The 18556-nt window shown below is 47.9% G+C and overlaps 2 protein-coding genes across 2 annotated transcripts; both read left to right on the forward strand.

The window, feature by feature from the left end:
* The first annotated feature begins 3585 nt into the window (after window positions 1-3585).
* Window positions 3586-11246, forward strand: LOC119097163 (F-box only protein 21). The gene is made up of 8 exons (XM_037220222.1): window positions 3586-3888; window positions 6780-7049; window positions 7456-7650; window positions 8112-8343; window positions 8942-9090; window positions 9807-9942; window positions 11105-11147; window positions 11209-11246. Exons 1-8 carry the CDS (start codon window positions 3671-3673, stop codon window positions 11244-11246), a joined length of 1281 nt encoding a protein of 426 aa, XP_037076117.1. The 5' UTR covers window positions 3586-3670.
* On the forward strand, window positions 11239-15137 carry LOC119097639 (uncharacterized). Its single transcript, XM_037220679.1, has 5 exons — window positions 11239-11296; window positions 11967-12104; window positions 12883-13014; window positions 13335-13440; window positions 14072-15137. The coding sequence occupies exons 1-5, from the start codon at window positions 11246-11248 to the stop codon at window positions 14410-14412; spliced, it is 768 nt and encodes a 255-aa protein (XP_037076574.1). The 5' UTR covers window positions 11239-11245; the 3' UTR covers window positions 14413-15137.
* The last annotated feature ends 3419 nt before the right edge of the window (window positions 15138-18556 follow it).

Consider the following 18556-nt stretch of genomic DNA (forward strand, 5'->3'; position numbering starts at 1 on the left):
ATGGAGGGCCTTACGCCCTCTACGGGGGTCTTCGGGGATTGGGGGGCTGTCTTCACTCCGTCCTGGGTATTTCTTATCTAAAGGTAAGGCCCTACGCTCTCGTTCGGGTCCCTTTTGATAAACTACTTTGGCACACTTGATCGTTCGGAGGTCATCCACAACGGGTCTTGAGTATTTCCTATTTGAATGGAAGGTCCCACTCTATTGTCGGGGCCCTATCTGGTGGCCTTCCCGAGCACACTTGATCATTCTTGGGCTCTTCATATCGTGTCTTGGGTACTTCTTATTTGAATAGATGGCCGTCTAGTCTGTCGGGACCAACCTACCAAGCTGCTCGGACCAGTGGCGGGTCCAGAGGGGGTAGGGGCACGGAACCGTGCCTCCCTTGTTCCCCGAGGGAATCCATAGGCTCCGGAGGGGCCCATGACCAGGCGAACGGACGCAATTCTCAAACACAAAACACGACCAAATTGGACGCCTTTGAGCCTCCAGACGATAAAGAAGAGTCAAAACCTGAAGCAAAGCCCGTGTGCAGGCAAACTCATCATGTTGTCCAGAGGCGTCACGATGTTAACACGCATAGACACCCTATATGCACGGGTATCGATTTGTATTCTTTTGGTTGGGCTTCTGCCCCCGCCCCCCCCCCCCATGTTCAATCTGCCCCCCCCCCCCTTCAACGGCGAGTTTGCCCCCCAGCCGTCTGGAGCTCAAGCTCCGGTAAGACGTTACAAGTAGAAGCTTGAAATTATATCAAATTTAAAGCAGGCTTGTACAAATTTTGTCACAGGTAAAACAACCAGATAAAATGAAAACTGCGATATTATGTCCAGTTTAGTGCACCGCACTGAGTAAGCCACACTTTAAAAGCTCCGTGGTCGTTCCATGTTGTCTTGACATTTTCTTCTGTTTTTATGTATACTGCATCCTTTTGAATGCGCAATTTATATCTATGGTTGACTATGGTTCAGTTTTGTTCTATTGTGAGAGTGCTATGGAATTATTCCTTGATGCTAAAGATATACAGACTGCAGCAAGTTTTGTTTTTTGGCTAAAACGCTTAATCGGGAAATAAAAACAAAACGTTATCAAGTTATTAGCCGTCTGTATTCGGAGGAACCATTGAAATATATCTACCTTCACTTCAGCATGAATATCAGATGAAACAATAGCAAAAACCTGGCAATCGACACCAGCTGACTAAACCGATGGCGTTAATTGTCCGACCATGACCACCAACACAAGCCGTGTCGAACCGTGCCTTCCGAATAAACCGAATGGGAGAGATGCACCTGCACCCTGCCGTGCGGCAATCAGCGGGGATTTCCATGGTCGACATTATTTGTCGGGCAAATCAACTTACACTTTTTGCTCCCGAAGCGGCACATGCGTCCAACAACTTCTAAAGCCACGTAACATCAACTCTACGTCGATTACTGAAACCTGGTTTCGACGACCGACGCCAAACAAAATTATGTTGCTACCCAGCCATAACATCGTTCGCCGAGACAGAGCAAGCAAACGCATATGACCAGGTCTGTTTTTTTTCTATTCTGTTTCAAGGAGGCAAATTTAGCTTAATAACATCGCTGAGAGGGAGTTATGTCGAATCCGGGGGTGACCCGTTTTTATATTACATTTGGCGTTAGCTTTTATCCCACTCGGCCTCACCACTCCCATTTTGCAAAACTCACTATTATGGTAAAGTCTCAACGACCGTGACACGCGAAAGATTCGTCCCCAGATTATACTACAGGGTCATGTCTGGGACTTGGGCCCCATTTACCAAACAGACAGAACTGACATCCGCGATTTACATCGGTCGGGACTCTGAAGTCAGTGAATGGCCCCTGTGCCGGTCAGTGGACTACAGTGTCCAACAAGAGTCGAGTATTGACAAGGAGTTCAGCGTCGGCCCGGGACAGTGTTCGGGGGGTCCGGAGAGGTGCCGAAGTCCCTGAGGACCGACGATGAGTGCCTGATTGGAAGGCACGAAGGCAGAGCCGGGCCATCAAATGTCAGTCAGAGAGCCTCTTGCACCGGTTGGGGACACCCCGGGACAGTGCGGGTCTCTATTGCAGTCACAAGCCACCAACACGGAACAGTTGGCTCCGTGTCGGTCTCAGCCCTGGAGGCCCATTTTCCAAGCAAAGACAAAGGTCGAAACCTGCGCTTTGTATTCGTCGGGTCCATCCCAAAAATGAGGGCTTCTTTGTTGGTCAGAGACTCACAGTGCCTGCTAATACCCACTGCTTGCAAGAAGTCGCGAGTCGGCAGGCCACCATTTGTTGGACAGGGACAGAGATGGGACCCCGAGAGCAAGAGGCCTCTTGCTTTGGTCTTGGACCTCTGAAAACAAAAATGGTGATAAAAGTGTACGATGAGTGTCCACATGACAATAACGGGAGAGCTTTAGTTACGCAAGGCCCCGGTGCCGCACAGAGGGCTCTCCATCCCATTTCAGCCAGGGGCTCGTTATGCCGAGCTGTAGTCTATATGCCAATTAATAGACCAGGGGAGTTAATTTTTGTAAATTATTGGCGGGCGGGGGGGGAGGGGGGCCGAACCGAAGGCCCAACAACCTAATCCCCCCATCTCTGTCATCGGACCTCTTAGCCCACCTTATGTGGATTAAACGCAATATATGTTTTTGATCTTTATAGAATTTATACACGTCTTTAATCTAAGCAGTATAGAAGTCATCCAGGATTGGATCCAGGGAGCAGGCACAGGATGCGCGCGTCTCTTCTGATCGGCACGTGAAGGCGCCCCCTTAGAGGCCATCTTTAGGCGCTGATTGTGCTCTTCTATGGCGGTTATGGAAGGCGGCACACATTTTGGTTGTTAGGGACGGTGGCAGTTGTAGTTATGAAGCACTTATCCTATCCACATGCTCCAGAGCTCCCTACTTTAGCCCCACAAGCAAACCATTGCGTGTCTTATGGCAATAGGCGTGTGAAGTTTATTGCATCGTTTATCCGCTCAGCTATTATGGTTCGTATCTTGTGGTGAGAGCAGCCATGACTTTTTGTTATGAGAGTGGTACGAGACGCCGCTTCGCGGAAAGATCAAAGAGGAAAGTCTTTGTGTTATGATTATCTTTTACCCACGCTTTTGTAATATTCCAGACAAAAACATTGAGGGCGGCCAAGCCAATATAAAGAGGGCTCAACTCAAAATTGGGAGGGCCAGAGCCCTCACAAAAGAATACAAATCGACACTGGTGTACTGGGCGCCTGCGACGATGAGGGATCTTTTGCATCAATGAAGGCTCCTGCGTCTACGTGGTAACGAATTGCCAGGTCACGACGCCACCGGCGTCAGGCAGGTGACCAATGTATAATGCATCCCTCTACATCCAGGGTTTCTATATCGGCCAGGGCGTCCCGTCCCTAAGACAGCCGGTGACATCAAGCGCATGAACTTTTGCGTCTGGTCAAACCACGCCGCACTATTTCAAAATCCCCGCTCCTTGTTGGGAGATTGGAACGGCGAAACTGGCTTGGGACGCGCCGCAGGTCTCCAACGGCCAACCGCCGCATTTGACTTCCGTTTCCATTCCGGCGCTCCCACGCGTGTGTGATTTCAGCTGTGAGAAATTGAATGTGCTGAGTTTGATATCTGCTTTTTATATATTTTAAACATTGCATGTGGTTGTTGAGCGTCGCTGATGGATGCGGCGGAGTTCTTGAATGAGAAGAAGGTGACGCGTGTCGTCAGCGGAGGGAAAGATGTTGAGACATCCCTGCTTTCCCTGCCAACGGAAATTTTGGAACATATCTTGTGTTTCCTGAGTGTAGAAGATATTGTTTCTGCATCACAAGTATGCAAGAGATTTCATGATATCCATACTTCAGAGAGAGTGTGGAGGTTTGGATTTGAGTCCAGGTAAGTTTCCTGGGTCAGGGTACACCATTTTGCTGATAACTATGCAAACTTTAAGCCTCTGCTGCAGCTGACATAATGAGGGTGTGAAGTTGCCATTATTAAAGGGTTAAATATGGTCAGAGCAGTCCTGTACAAGTGCATATATTTTTTGTGTTTGTAACATGCATATTTGCATGACAAACTTACATATTTGTGGCAAGCCATGTCAGCTATGTTGGTTATTTGTACCAGCAGTTGCATAGAACATGCTCTTATAATGTAGATGTAAAGCATGCAGATTTTTCAACATTTTGTACTTATACAGGGCATGAACCCCAGTTTTTGTGGTGCTTATTATGGCAATGCAGTGATGTCACTCCCTAACATAGGCTTGGCAGGTTCAGCTGAAAATGTTTACCTAATGTACCCTCAAAACCCAAGTTTTTTGTGTGATTTCATACACTCAAAGTTTTGGGTTGGATGTTGAACTTGCCAAAAATAAACTTAAAAACTGTATGTATTGCATTGTTTTGCTAAGGACAGTTTTCTGTGGGGAATTAACCTAATGTTTTAAAAAGGTGTCACCTACATTTTTGTGAAAAGCATAGAATTAGATGTGATTCACAGAAAAAACAAATGAACTGAATATTAGTAAGGAACCCTTGATGACCACTTCCATTGCTGATCACTTTATATCACCAGAACATCAATGATAATGTGACAAATACACTTGCCACCACTAGGGAAAACATGAGAACTTTTTGTTAGGCTGTCATGTACTTCTTAAAGCTGCCACACATTGAGATATTTATAACTTTTCCAACCTGGGCATTACCATCTAAGACTTTTATCACCATTTCCACACCAGCTTAACATGGCAAGGAATTAGCATGACACAATGTTACATTCCTTCAGGATACTATTTGGTATGAACCCAAACTGAAATTACGAAGCTACACCCTTGAATTCAGGGTCTTGTTACAATTCACTGTCAAGATGTCTGCAGTCTGGGTATCACTGGTAATAGTCAATGTTCAGTTCTCAATACATCACCATTTTAATGACACTCAAACTACCTCCTCTTCACACCTTAAATTGCGATAAGTGAGGTATGGCACCCTGATGGTCAAATGACTGCCAAAAGCTGACTTCATATAATTAAAATTTGGCATGCAGTTTGGTTCAGCTCCTTGAATGTCAAGGTTAAAAACATGTTGGATTTTGTTCTCTAATTCTGTATGCCTGTAACACTCTCTAATGGCTTAACATACCAGGTACGGTTAGTACAACACCCGGTACACAAGTGCGGTGCATTGAGACATAGGGAGCAGATGCTCTGGGATTAGGTGAAGATAAAATGTGGCTATCTTTTGTTCTGTCCTTCCAGCTATCATATGAATCAGGTTCCCGTCCTTCACTACCTCTTCGCCCCCCTAATGTCTTGAATTGTGAGGTATTGTGTCCAGAACCAGGTGAAGAGCCAGCCAACCAGACAAGTGAGATGAGTCAGAAGTCCATGGTTTTATCACTTGGAGTTCTCATTCTTGCATTCAAACAGGCCAGACGTTCAACTTAATGCTACATTTGCGGTGTTTAATGCCACGTTTGCAACTTAATGCCTCGTTTTTAGCGGTGCATTTACCGGGTGTGAACAGATTTGAAATGCGGCCATCCCCGAACATTAGCGTCAGTATTCCTCGTGTTTCGGACCACCCGATTTGAAGAAAGCGCCGAATGAATTGAACAGGAAAGCACTTTTCGAGCACAAATAAGGCAAACAGATTGAAACGGGAATATGTTTTTGTTCTTTCTAAAAAAGGACCGAAAAGACATGTGATATCCATGCTCTTCATAGCATCACTGTCTCAACTCGTCAGGGAAGAGGATGGACTGCTCTGCATCTGGCTGGAACATTCATTTTTGTAAGATTTTCTTTAAATCTTTGGAATAGATGGGTTTCAGTGATCGAGCCAATGCTTAACAGTACTGGTTGCATTAGCCGTGGTCTCTACCATGCGATTGTGTCATCAACGCATAATTTGGAAGCGAAAATGTCACGTACCCCAACGCCCAGTATGCTCCGTCCCGCTCTCTGACTTCATCTGACGTTTATCGTGTGCGCCGCCACCTCCGCAGACCATCGTCCTTAAAGACAAACTGCGAGCGCTTAACTTGACTCAAACCCGTCCCTCCTCATGTTGTCTGATAGCAAGGCGGGCACTGCAACGAACTGCGGTATGGGGACGGACCTTTGCAGGTCGCACTGCAGCCAATAATGTTCCATTACAAAGATCCTGTAGGACGCAAGTTATGGTGCATTTTGGTAGATTTCATATGGTTAGTCGTGTGTAGATTGTGCTACATTATGGTTGCAGAAGGATCTTGCTCATTAGGTGTCAAACGAAATGCTTAACACGAGACAGTGATGGAACCAGCAGTTTTGACTTGAATAGTACCAGTGTAATCCAGCTAGTTACTTGTGAATTCGATGCGCGTCGGCGGCGACTTATTTTGTGTCCCGTCATTTCTATCGGAAAAAGATTAAAAGCAATGGGTATGTTTCATTGTCCGTACATTCACATTTACCCCAATTTTATTTTTCGAAGCAGAATAAGCGTATCCTCTTTTTCCATACTGGTAGATGAATTAGTGCAGTGTGCTGGTAATTGCGGCTCTGGTGTCTCCGTGGCGGGTGTTCTTTATTTTCTCATCAGCTACCAACTCTAAGGAGCGGTTTGTGCCTAGCTGTTATTTTTTCCGGTACAACATGCTCCAGTTTCGTGGATTTCCTTCTTTTTTAGGGCGCCCGTTACATTAATTGCACCCTCCGGTGCATCCTTGCCTTCGTTGGTCCCCTAGCGAACCTCAGTCACCTGTTCGATTCGCTCACGGCACCGTCGTCTTTTTTATAGGTACCCTCGCCTGATGCAGCCCTCGTGCCGGCCTGCCCTGCTGCGTGTGTTCGAACAATGCGGCCGCAGCTGGCGTCGCACTGCGAGGTTTCGCACCTCGGCTGGCCACCACCTGCGCGCGGCCCTAGCCAAGATGGCCGACAGATGCTACTCGGTCGACTGCCTGCCGGACCCCGCTATGGAAGAGTTCCGCCAGCTGGTGCCCATCCATGGTACCCTGTTTAATCGCGATGCCCTTCTGGAGATCATCTACCCGCGTCAACACTGTCCGTAAGTTGGATCATCTGCTCCTATGCTTTACTAAGTGCTCTGACCCGGTTCATTTCGCTCAGATCGAGCAAGCCAGACACTAAATGTGGTGCTTGTGCGTAAACTGCACGCATAAGATATTACAGCAGGTAACAGCATCTCCCCAAGACTGGTTCTCAGTTTCCTTGTCCCGCGGATTGTCATTCTACAATTTAACGCTTTTGCACATGTTTTGGTGCTCACGTTCCATTGAAAGACATTCAGTAGGTTTACCATGGCTTTGGCCCCTCTGTACAAAAACATATTTGTTGTTCTCGCTGGTGCTTAGGGTCACTGCCGATAAATGATCCTTTCATCTCACATTTAGGCCTGAGAGGTGAAATATGTCGTGCAACACATTTGTGTAACTCTAACCGCTCTACGACAGGGATGATGACCTGTCTGTGCGCTACTATGCACGGATGCTGTTCCGCGAGATCCAGCGGGACGTCGTGCTGCTGCCCCTGTTCCGGGAGTACATGCAGCGGCCAGTGCAACATCTGAACGTTCCCGAAGCCTTCTATCTGATGAGCCTCTGGATGATTCCGGAGCAAACCAACAGTCTACAGTCTGAGCTCCAGGCGTGAGTCCCTCGTCTCGAGAAAGCAATCAGAGTACTTTGGCTGTTTTTTACACTGGCTAGCACCTGATTGTTATCAGTTATTTGGGGCATTTATTTTCTTCCTTTACTCTCGTTGCTGGCTTCACTCCATCCATGACCGACGATCGCCATGCCCATAACGTGTATTGCCGCTAGCCCTGAAACAAGTGGTATAGGCTGCTACGCAGGCGAAACAATAGTACAGGCTGATTGAATTTACAAGCACCAGCCGATTAATGGGTACTCTTGAAGGAAAACGCGCGGAGGGGCGTACAGTAGTTCGTCCTCCCCATTGCGACCTTCCCTGTCGTCCCATTTGCCATTGATACCAAGCCTTCTTTGCAATGGTTTGTGTATGCATGCATCTTGTTCGCCAGCCAGTAAACGAATGTCACGACGTATGATGCGCACACGTGAATTTTTACACAGAGCCCTCGCCGCAGCTACTACGTCAAGATCGCCAGCCTGGTTTTGGGCGAGGTGCGTCAGCGGCTCCCGGAGCACCCGGCCGCCGCCTGGGATACGTGCAAGCAGAACCCGTTCGGACCCACGCTGTGGACAGACGACCAGACGCTGCAACTGCTGGACGTGCTGAACGTCGTGCTGTATGACCAGCTCGCCCTCATGGAGAACGATGGACCGAAGGACGGTCCGGCCGCCGAGCTGAGCACACTTGTGAGTGTTTATTGTTTTCAAACGTTGTTGTTGGGTCTTGCACATTAAAAGGCATGATCCTCTGGGTGATGTGCTGCTAAGCACAAATGTGCTGCAAACCTCCCTACCCACCCATTTATCACAGGTCTGAACCCCCTGACTGCTGGATGGCTGCCTAAACATGCGTACTGCCTTGTGGTGTGTGCATAGTGAGCGATGCTTGTTGATGGCAGAGAGGATGCAATATTGGTATTTGCTTGAGTGCATGCAAGCAGCTATTTTGTTCTTTCGGTCTGTAAAGCAGACTACCCTTATGGCTAGTTATGTTTTTTGATGATGGACTTTCATAAACCTGACTTCGGTTCTACAACCTATCCCTGAACTATGGATGGATAGATAGGCTGCTCCTGCTCAGTGTATGAAAGGTATTGGAACTTTGGATTGCCACAAATCAAAACCGTTACTATTCACTTTACAACTGCTAGTGTGTGTAGGTCACTTCATGTATATGAAATCAGTGGATTTAAGTGGTCGCCATTTCTTTTGCTGCTTTTGGTATTTGCAGGCTATTTAGCATTCCTAACAGAATTTGTATCATGACGTACCATTTTGTTTACAGCTCTTCGTGCGCCATCGCCACTTTCGCCGTGCCGGTTCGAGGGTGCAGACTGTGATGGCCACCGTCTACTGCTCTGTGGCTGGCATGCTGGGTGTGAACCTCCACAACGTGCAGCTCCCGCACAGCTGGATGATCTGCTGGCACAAAACGTAAGCATTTTTGCCTGAGCATCGATATCAGATCTGTTGCTCTGGCACAAATCACTTGAGTGGGCAGGATGCTGATCTAGTCCGTGTTGGTTGGAGGGTCGCTGTTTGCTCAAATATTGTTGCAATACCGAATGGGGTAAGGGCCTTGTCCTACCTTTTTTGATTTAGCCATAGCTGTAGGTAGAAGGATTGTGGTGTGTGCACCTCATTAAGTTTCCTTTCCAACTTTGAGGTATTTTTGTTTTGCCCAAGCTTTGGTGTTAGGTCTGTCTAGTGAGCTTCTCTGATCAACATCACATTTTTAAACATAAAGAGTAGTTGAAAAGTTGTTTAGCTATGTGTGTGGAAGGCTGTGTTGTTCCCGTAATGGTGCAATCTATGATTTTTTCCCATCCACTGTACATTTCATGATAACTGCAAGGCTTACATCGATTGCGGAATTCCTGGATGGTTTTTCAAAAGCACGTGTTTATGCATTGGGCTACATGGTAATGCAATGCTCATGGACGTTGTGGATACTGAAGGGCTCATAATTTTGTAAGTGAAAGCACCCCTGAACTTATATTGTCCGTGTTAGGCAACGCCGGACGAAATAACACTCTCTGCTTCCATTTGTATTCAGTGTCTAGCGTGTCCCTGCACACCATGTGTGTGCATGCATACAGGGTCTTGATGTGCACCGTGCCTGATAGCCTAATGTTCTGTTCCATGGGCAGGGACGGTGAACAGTACCTGTTCATCGACGTTGTGCGCCGCGGCTTGCAGCTGTCCAGGGAGCAGGCGCTGGAGGAGCTGAATGCCCTCCAACCGGGAGTCGACCTCCAGATGCTGGAACCTGTCCCCAGAGAGAGGGTAGGTCATATCGCCAAATGTTTGAGAACATTGTCGGTGTTATACATGTGATATGTCCCTGTTGTACTCTTTGTGTTTGGTGTTGGAGTGATTACACAACTTCGGTATGCGAGATGCATATGTTATTTCTCGTGATATGCCCCCACATTCATGACCTCGCGTTTGGCGAATGCTTATGCCTGTGGTGGATTAGCCAGGTCGCCTAACATAGACCCGTACTGTTAAGTGTATTTAGCCACCTCGCCTGGAGGGTTGGAAGTAAGCCCACTTTTATATTTCAAGATCTGCTAATTTTATGAAGATGTCCAAACAACAATCAATTGGTCTCATAATCTCACCCAGAAGGTGTTGCATTAGCTTTGTAACCTAAGTCATGACACCACAGCTGACGCAAGAAGGGTAAAAAGAACTGCAAATTTTGTGTAAAGCTTATTGCCCATGACACCCATTATTGTGGCTACATTTCTGTATAGCTGATAGCAACGAATAGAAACGCGATGACAAGAATCTAACAAACAGTGACTTGTGTTCTCTTGAACTCCTTAACCATGTGACATTGCTTGCGCAGCTCAGGGTTGCGCGTGGGTCATGTCATCTGAAGGTCGTGTTATTTTATGGTCATACCATTTCATCAGACATAGTTTTCCGGGTGTTCAGAATCAAGTCAAAGTGCCCGTCCTTCCTGCCAGCGTGAGAAGCAGACGACGACATTAAGTCTCAGCCGTGTACTTTGTAAAGCCCCAGTGACGACGAAATAATATGACTAATGCAGAAGTCGTTGGTTTGGAAATGTGATATTTAAGCCGACGCGTTAGTTCAGCGAGCTGATGAGTTGCTTCAGAGCAAGCCCAATGGGATGTTCGTCTTGGAAGCCTTTGTTCATCAAGTCATTGGCGTAAGCAATACGTACCACTTTGCTCAAAATTTGTCAAATTGAATATTTGCCAGTTGACGCCATTTTCGTAGCCGTACTTAGTAAGAGTTCAGATAGGTCGTTATTGCCAAATTAGGTTGCAATTGCTAAGTTCATGCCTTACCTCAGGCTGGCACACGATAGAGCCAGACCCACCGTGTCTATCCCTGCTCTACGCACGTTCTTCAGTGTGTTTCGATGTCACTGTGCCTGTTTCCCCATCTTACCATGTATACTGTGTTTTGGCAGTTGCTGAGGTACGTGATCCAGTGCGCCACCCAGCCGGATCTCTGCCGGCCAGGGACCGACTTTGACTTGGCCTCGGTCGAGACACTGGCCTGCTGGGCCCGCAGCAGCTGCCGCCTGGACACGGCTGCGCTCGTCGACCTGATGTCCGCCCTGGCTCGTACCAGACCCATGTACACACGCCGCCTGCTGCAGGTCAGTGGTCTCCCATGACGCCCCGGCGGAACGGTCGGCACGTGCGGTCAGTCAAACCCTTTTGGGCACTTGACCCAGGTTGCTTGTCATCTCCGCTGTAATGCATCCGAAGCCTCCGGCCCTCGCCGTTCGCCCCCTCCGATCTAAAGCAGGTGGGTAGCAAAGGCCCCACCGGGGCCACGCACCCTCTGCTCATGGCGTTGGAAATTTTTGCGCTTTGTGCATACATTTGCACACCATTGTGTGACTCCCACTTACACAAACACTAGTACGAAGATCCGCTGTAGACGTCCTTTATGTCAACGCCGTGAGTTATGCTGATGCGCTCCAATGATCTGGATTTGGCAATGCTTATGCTGTTGCTGTAGGAGACGTGCGCCTATGCTAATATGATGACAGCCAGTACCACGTTCTCTACAGTTTTTGGGGAAAACGTGCATCTACGTGTGGAAGCGTCACTATGAGTTGCACCATTTATGTCTAAGGGCATATGTGGCTTACATGTGTCATAGCGTGAAGCCTGCAATTCTGTGTTCTGGCACCTTATATATCCAGCTTGTAGCTGACCTTTATCTGGTGTTCTATCCTGAGTTCGAAATGTCAGTGGAAATGTTTCGTGAAATGGCAAGCCTGCTCAGGGAGCATAGTTTTGTTTTGTTTCTTCCCATAGCAATTCATCCAGGCTAATGCATCATACCTGATGGAAGACGACAGGCGTTGCTTGCAAGTACTCGTGAAGGACCTGAAGAGGAAGTACAAGCGATTGTTGCTCTCCCTGGAGAAACAAGAGACCAAGGTCCAGGAGCTGGTAAGAATCAGCTGGATTTGATCAGATTCACACCAGTAGTATCATTCTTGTAACCTTTTCATATAGACCTGAAGGCAGATATTTGTTTCCCTGCATTCAGGAGGTGGTGGGGGTAAGTGCACAGGGTATGTAGGGCCTTCTGGTATGAATGTGCGTCTATCTTTGCTGAAGTTTGACTCTAGCCCAGTGCGCAACTTGCCAACATGCTTTTATACAGTATCCAGTCTAGTGTATGGATGCTGTAAGTTTTATGATGCGGACGTAGAATCCTAATGCGTAGGCACGACATGCACTACTGTACAGTTTGCAAAGGGCCCTATGGGACAAACGTCAGTCCTTGTATCATTTGATTTTGCTTTGAATCTTGTGGTCCTGATGATGTGTACTCGGTGTATGCGTGTCTGTGACGTGTCTTAACATGCCTCCGACGCGTATCTAACATTCCTTCCACATTATAATATTGGGGTGTTCACTCACCTATAATGCAGTGCTATCCTTTTACGCCCTTTTGCCCTGTGCCATTTGTTCACTCTTCCAGTCAATTTTTTTCTATTCTTGTAGCATCCGTGATATCTGATTATATTGGCTGTATTTATTCACAAGATTAGGCACGGAGGCCAGTTGATCCAGTCCCATTTTCATTGCATGACAATCCACCTACTGCCTTTTAGTCATGTTGCAGGCCCGCTAGACCCCATCATGTCAAGGCCTCATTCTGTCGCACAACCCTTACCTTATGTTGTGTATACTGTCCTTAGCCTCGTTATCGGTGTTTCAGGTGAGCCTCCGCGCGGCAGGCCAAGCAGTGGGCGACTATCCGAGGCAGTTCGGCGTCGGTGACGTCGTCACGCGCGGCGACGGGCACCTGGCTGTGGTGTACGGCTGTTCACCACACTACGAGGTCTCACAGGTATGAGCGGTACCAATGGAGTTATTGGATCATGACAGGCCCTGGTTGTTGTGTCGCCTGATGACCTATTTTTTCAAAGCACTTGGCGGCTTTGCCTCTGGCATACCTTACAACCTGAAACACAGATAACGTCTCTGTTCCGTGGGGCTTTAGGTAGGCACTAGCTCAGTTCAATACTTGCTATGCTCTGTCCACAGTGTATCCATTGCCTATTGGTACTACAAACTTTTGTAGTACCATTACAAGTCTTCTGTACCTTACACCTCCAACGATATTTGTGCTGCATGAGCTGTGTTGACTCTGTCCGGTGCCTTTTGCAGGACTGGATGGAGGAGCGTCGCGTCAACTCCAGACTACAGCGTGGAGCCAACCAGCCCTTCTACAGACTACTGCTGGAGGTGGATCAGTTCGGATACGTGGCCGAGGGTGAGGAGGCTCATCTAACAAGTGGTGTGCACTCTTGCCTAGATCTTAGCGCGTACATTCATTTACAGCATCCCAGCATCCAGCAGTTTTTCTGCATTCAAGTTGTTTTTTTTCGCGGTCCTGGTTGGTAACAGGAGAGCAATATCGATGCCGTAGCAAGCACGCTACGTTTTGTTCAGTATTTTTAGCTCTAAACAGCGGTGCCGGTATGTATTGGTTAACGCATCTGCGCTAACCGCTGCGCGTCTGGGAAACCAGAGGTACGGGGTTCGATTCCCCGCGGTGCCTGCTCTTCCTGCCAGGGTGAGAGGCAGGCGACGCCATATAGCCTCTGCAGCTGAGCGCGTCGTAAAGCCCCAGTGACACACAGCAGTTGTGTCTTCATTCTTCCTGCTTCTTTGACAGTCCTGTGTTGTGACTTTAAACATATATGCATTCAAATATTCAGCCGTTATTGTCATAATGCTGTTGGACTTTGTATCTCTTAGTATAATTCATAAAGACTAGCCCCTCCTTGGAAAGGTTACTGAGCTGTACACAAAGAATCGCGAGTTCTTTGATGCCTTTTGCCCATCATGGTGTTGAGTGCCTCTTGGGTCTGCCTCTAACAGAGGTGTATGCATCATTGCAGAGGAGCTCCAGCTGGCCCCAGATCCCCAGCCTATTGATCACCAAGGAGTGGGTCGCTTCTTCACCCGGTTCGACGGGGAGCGGTACCAGCCGATCACTCCTCTGGCCATTCGCTTCCCTGAGCCGCGGCGTGAGCGTGAGGCGAAAACGAGCTTCGTCGAGTCGCCAGAAGATGACAGCGACAGCGATTGGGAGCACTTCGATGCAGAGGTGGAGGAATGGAGGCCGGTGCCCCCCGCTGTCTGGACGGGTGTCTGGCCAGAGATCCTCCCCGAGGACTCAGATGATGAGGACGCTGATGGTGGAGCCGTGACTGCTGACGTTGGCCCGGTGAACCACTAATGGCTGTGTTGGAGCTGTGAAGAAAAGCGCATCAGCTTAACTGGATACCTCATTTTTCTGTATATCATTGATTGACTGCATTGCATAGTAGCTGTGTGTGTACCTGATGTGTACAGCTGAGCTGAGTGTATGTAACTGTGTGGCTGCTCTGTACACATTCAACGATGTGCCATTCTCCGTGATTGGTCGAGCTGTGTGCACTGAATAACGCTGATCAGTTCTGGCACTCGGTGGTTGCGGACACACGGTCTTGGCGTTGATTTTCAGGTGTCTTTTTATGTGATAACGTGCTGTGTCACCGGCTGTGCATGTGATGCCAACTATGGAAGTGTTTTACGCTTAACGTGTACATTTGTGTGCATATGAGTCATATGCGTGGTGTTGATTGATTTTGTTCTTCTCAGGCTATTTTGTCTGCAAAAGCTGATCAGTATTGTGTAGTGTCTTTTGCATGCGTTTAAATATGTCCGATTGTATCAATGGGTCATGAAGTATCGTCATTTACTGATATCAGGGAAATTGCATTAATGCTGTGATAATCTCATCAGTCCATATGCCACATATACCTGCATGAGGATTTTCCAGTGTGTACATTTGTCGATTGTAGGTATCACGTGTAGAACCGTTTTACAAAGGAGCAACCGCAGAGTTTTTGTACGTCTAGTATCATCAATGTTTGTGATAAAAATGTATCAACCGGTACAATAAATAATATAATAATTGCAGTGGTTCCTATGTGAAGGCGACAGAAGCTTCCATTGTTCGGAAGGCCCTCTATTTTCTGAGGGTTGAAACGTTGCAGAAGCACTGATCCACACCGCTGCCGTTGCTTGGAATGCCTCGCAGTCCATTTTTGATCCGGTCTTTGATCTTTGTCAGGGTATAGTAAGAGCCACCAATTCTATGTCTGCTAGCTTATTGAATTTGGTTGAATCCAGGTGTTATCAGCTCCGTGAAGAACGATTAATACAAACGGTCCGCAGGCCGTGCGAGTGTCATCGTCCAAAGATTTTAAAGTTTCAGCGACACGGCTCCAACCGGCCTGTCGCGCTTAGGATGTGGTTGTATTTCTCGACTACTTAGCTACTGCTTTGTAGGTTTCAGCATCAAGTTGCACACTGTTTTCGGAATCCTTTTGAAGCGTTCCCAGAAATTTGATTTTTATAGGGCAGGACATTTTCCCAACCAGCAACAGTGCCGCAAATGCATCTCCCCAAACTTTACTTGGGAAACTTAATATTAATTTGCGTAAAAACTGAAAAATGCGCCCGTGCTGCCATTTCTCAACGAGTTGGAGGTACTACGAGTGGTAATTTCGCGTGGGTCGTTTGGCAGTATGTCAACGTCGCACAAACGTTCCACGATGAAATCAGGGAATGACGCACTCAGAAGCACAGTTACCAAATGCAACAATTTTCTCATCTAGCCCGGTCTTTGCAACTCCTTATCAGGCACTGCCGCCTTAAAGTACACTGATTGCATCAAGTTGATTGCATCCTATATGATGCTTGCTTCAAAACCCTTAAATCTGGCACCTTCCCTGTAGCTGGTATAGTTGAGATTATTTGATAAATTGTTGTTTTTTTCTCGGTAGAGCGAGATGCTCACCGTCATAACCACTGCAGCTGTTAAACGCGTAAACCTACCCGCGTTTAATCGCTTGGTTAAGCAACAAAACGAATGTGTGGTTCCATAGTTAGCTAATACTTTCCCAACCAATGATCTCCAGTGCGGGGAAGCTAAGCGCAGATTTTCCTAACGTTACACATCATGTTTGTCTCGAATTAAAGAGCCAATATTCCATCAATCACGATTCCTTTAGTTGCACTTGATAAATCATGTGCTGCTATTTTGTTTCACACCAATGACTTCGGTCTGGATTATCACTTCAGCGCGTGATTTATGTGCCAGGAAATTGATGGAATGTTCCTGTCGTGCTAACGTCCTCAGCCCAGCACTGGCTTGTGCGCTTGGCCCGCTAACGTAGCTCGTCAGGGATTGCACTGATTTGTAGATGACGCCACCTACGGTGGTGCCGGCGCGTACAGGTGACGCCGCCAACAGGTGACGCCGTCCATGGATTGGGTCCGTTGGGGAATGTTGTCAAAGCGCAAAAAGCGGTTCTTGGTTGGGACGTTGCACATAGCAGCATGTCTAAAGGCACAGGGGACACAATGTATTTGCCCCACCGCTCTGACACTGTAACCGTCATGGCAGTAAGACGACTGGTTATGTACATGGTTGTTATGGACTTGGAGACGTGGTCGTCCAAAAAAGTGCCGCACCAAACCGGCCAATCCGCTAAAGCCATGCGATTTTTGGCCAGCGATGCTTATCGGACCCGCACCACCACTCCCAGTGCGAGTTGTGAGTCTCCACGCGCGTTAGAATTTCGCCACGCGGGAGGGCACCTATTTGTTAAATACTATTTGAAGCGCACCGTAATACGCTCCATAATTTTTGCCAAAAAGGTGGACAGCAATCAATGACAGAGCAACGTTGCGTAGGTAATGGCAGAGTGTCCGTGTTATCTTGTTACTTAGAATGCTGCGGTCTTCAGTCTACTGAAAGCCGCCTTTCCAGTACACATTGTAAAAATTACAAGTATACGGTGAATGTTCATACATATTGTTACAACTATTGCAAGGCTTGGTGCCATCTGACGTACAAGAATCCCTGAAGTCGTTGCTTTGTAAAACCGTGCTACCAACTATAAAATATATAATAATACCTGGTGCATATAAAATGATACATGGTGCCTACCACCGATAAATGTGTATACACGGGACACAATCATCAGAGTTTAGGCAGGCACACGGCTTGAAAATACATCACAGCAATGTGAGCATAGTCCAAGATAATCTAAGGCATAGCAATGACATTGTTTTCAATGCCTAAGCACGTGGCTTAATATCACTAATCAGCTATCCCACAGCCAACCTCACATGTCAAGTACGAAATCAGTTGTCACATAACAATCATATGACAAACACAAGTCTGCACAAAGCACATGCACACACTGTGAAAGCTGGCATCGCATACGTAACCGATAACAAACACAGCTATCACATGTAAAAAGCATGCAATTGGGAAAAATCATGACGGCATGTCTGCAAGCATCGAGTGCCAGTCAGGCACGCGAGAAAGCTGGGCATAGTGGGCATGCTGCAGGCGCGCGGGGTCAGCTGTGAACAAGGCAGGGCATGTGCGAACAAGGCATGCCAGGTCAGCCCAGTAAAGCCGGGGTCGCGCGGGGCCAGTGAGCAATGGCGGCGTCAGGTATACCCGAGCAGCGGTCACGGAGAGCCGAAATGTCGCCAGCAATGGCGGCGTCAGGTACACCCGAGCAGCGGTCACGGAGAGCCGAAATGTCGCCGGCAATGGTGGTGTCAGGTATACCCGAGCAGAGGTCATGGAGAGCCGAAATGTCTCCGGCAATGGCGGTGTCTGGCGTATCCTAACGTTACTAATACCCTGCTATGTTGATTCCCTACCTCCTCTTTCCCTGGTTATTCTTCGCAATCCGTTTGCATCTGTTCCCGCTGCTGCTGCGGAAGCCACAGGTGGTTCTGGGTCCACCAGCTTCATCATATCCCCCAGGGACAATATATTATGTGTCGGAACCCCACGTCTCACACGAATGTTGAGCTATCGTGCATCTGACCATTCTCCGACGACCTTGCTATTGTTTATGATTTGCCAGGCTTCTGAGGCGATAGGCCCATTGTCGTGCATCACGTTGTTGGAGATAAACACGCTGTTGGCCACCTGAACTGTCACGTTGGGGCTTCAGAAAAAGGGCGGGGTTTCCTCAGCTCCTTCATTGCGTTGCAAGGTTGGCACGTGGCGAAGTTCGTGAAACAAACATAAATCGTTCGGCTTTTCCCTGGGGTGCGGGCCAAGTCTCCGTGGGAAACGTCGATGCTGCCTGACGCGATCTCGACACCGGATATTCTGTCTACGTCAATCATCATCTGGTTTGTTGACCTTTATGGCCTCCCTCGGGTATGCCACTGATATTAGCGCGTGCTCGGGTGGGCGGTCAAATTGAACTCCCCCCGAAGATCTCTCCAGATTGGTTTCTGAACGGCGCGTCGTAGCCGCGCCAAATTGTGCTCAGCTGTAGACAATTGAATAGCAAATC

Source organism: Pollicipes pollicipes, unplaced genomic scaffold (genome assembly GCF_011947565.3).
Source record: "Pollicipes pollicipes isolate AB1234 unplaced genomic scaffold, Ppol_2.1 Scaffold_4295;HRSCAF=5057_pilon_pilon_pilon, whole genome shotgun sequence".
Taxonomy (NCBI): Eukaryota; Metazoa; Arthropoda; class Thecostraca; order Pollicipedomorpha; family Pollicipedidae; genus Pollicipes; species Pollicipes pollicipes.

Coding starts and splice junctions, on each gene's coding strand:
- LOC119097163 (XM_037220222.1), top strand. CDS start 3,671: ATGGATGCGGCGGAGTTCTTGAATGAGAAGAAGGTGACGCGTGTCGTC. Junction 7,050..7,455: donor TACCCGCGTCAACACTGTCC/GTAAGTTGGATC, acceptor GCTCTACGACAG/GGATGATGACCTGTCTGTGC. Junction 7,651..8,111: donor CTACAGTCTGAGCTCCAGGC/GTGAGTCCCTCG, acceptor CCCTCGCCGCAG/CTACTACGTCAAGATCGCCA.
- LOC119097639 (XM_037220679.1), top strand. CDS start 11,246: ATGTCCGCCCTGGCTCGTACCAGACCCATGTACACACGCCGCCTGCTG. Junction 12,105..12,882: donor AGACCAAGGTCCAGGAGCTG/GTAAGAATCAGC, acceptor TCGGTGTTTCAG/GTGAGCCTCCGCGCGGCAGG. Junction 13,015..13,334: donor CACACTACGAGGTCTCACAG/GTATGAGCGGTA, acceptor TGCCTTTTGCAG/GACTGGATGGAGGAGCGTCG.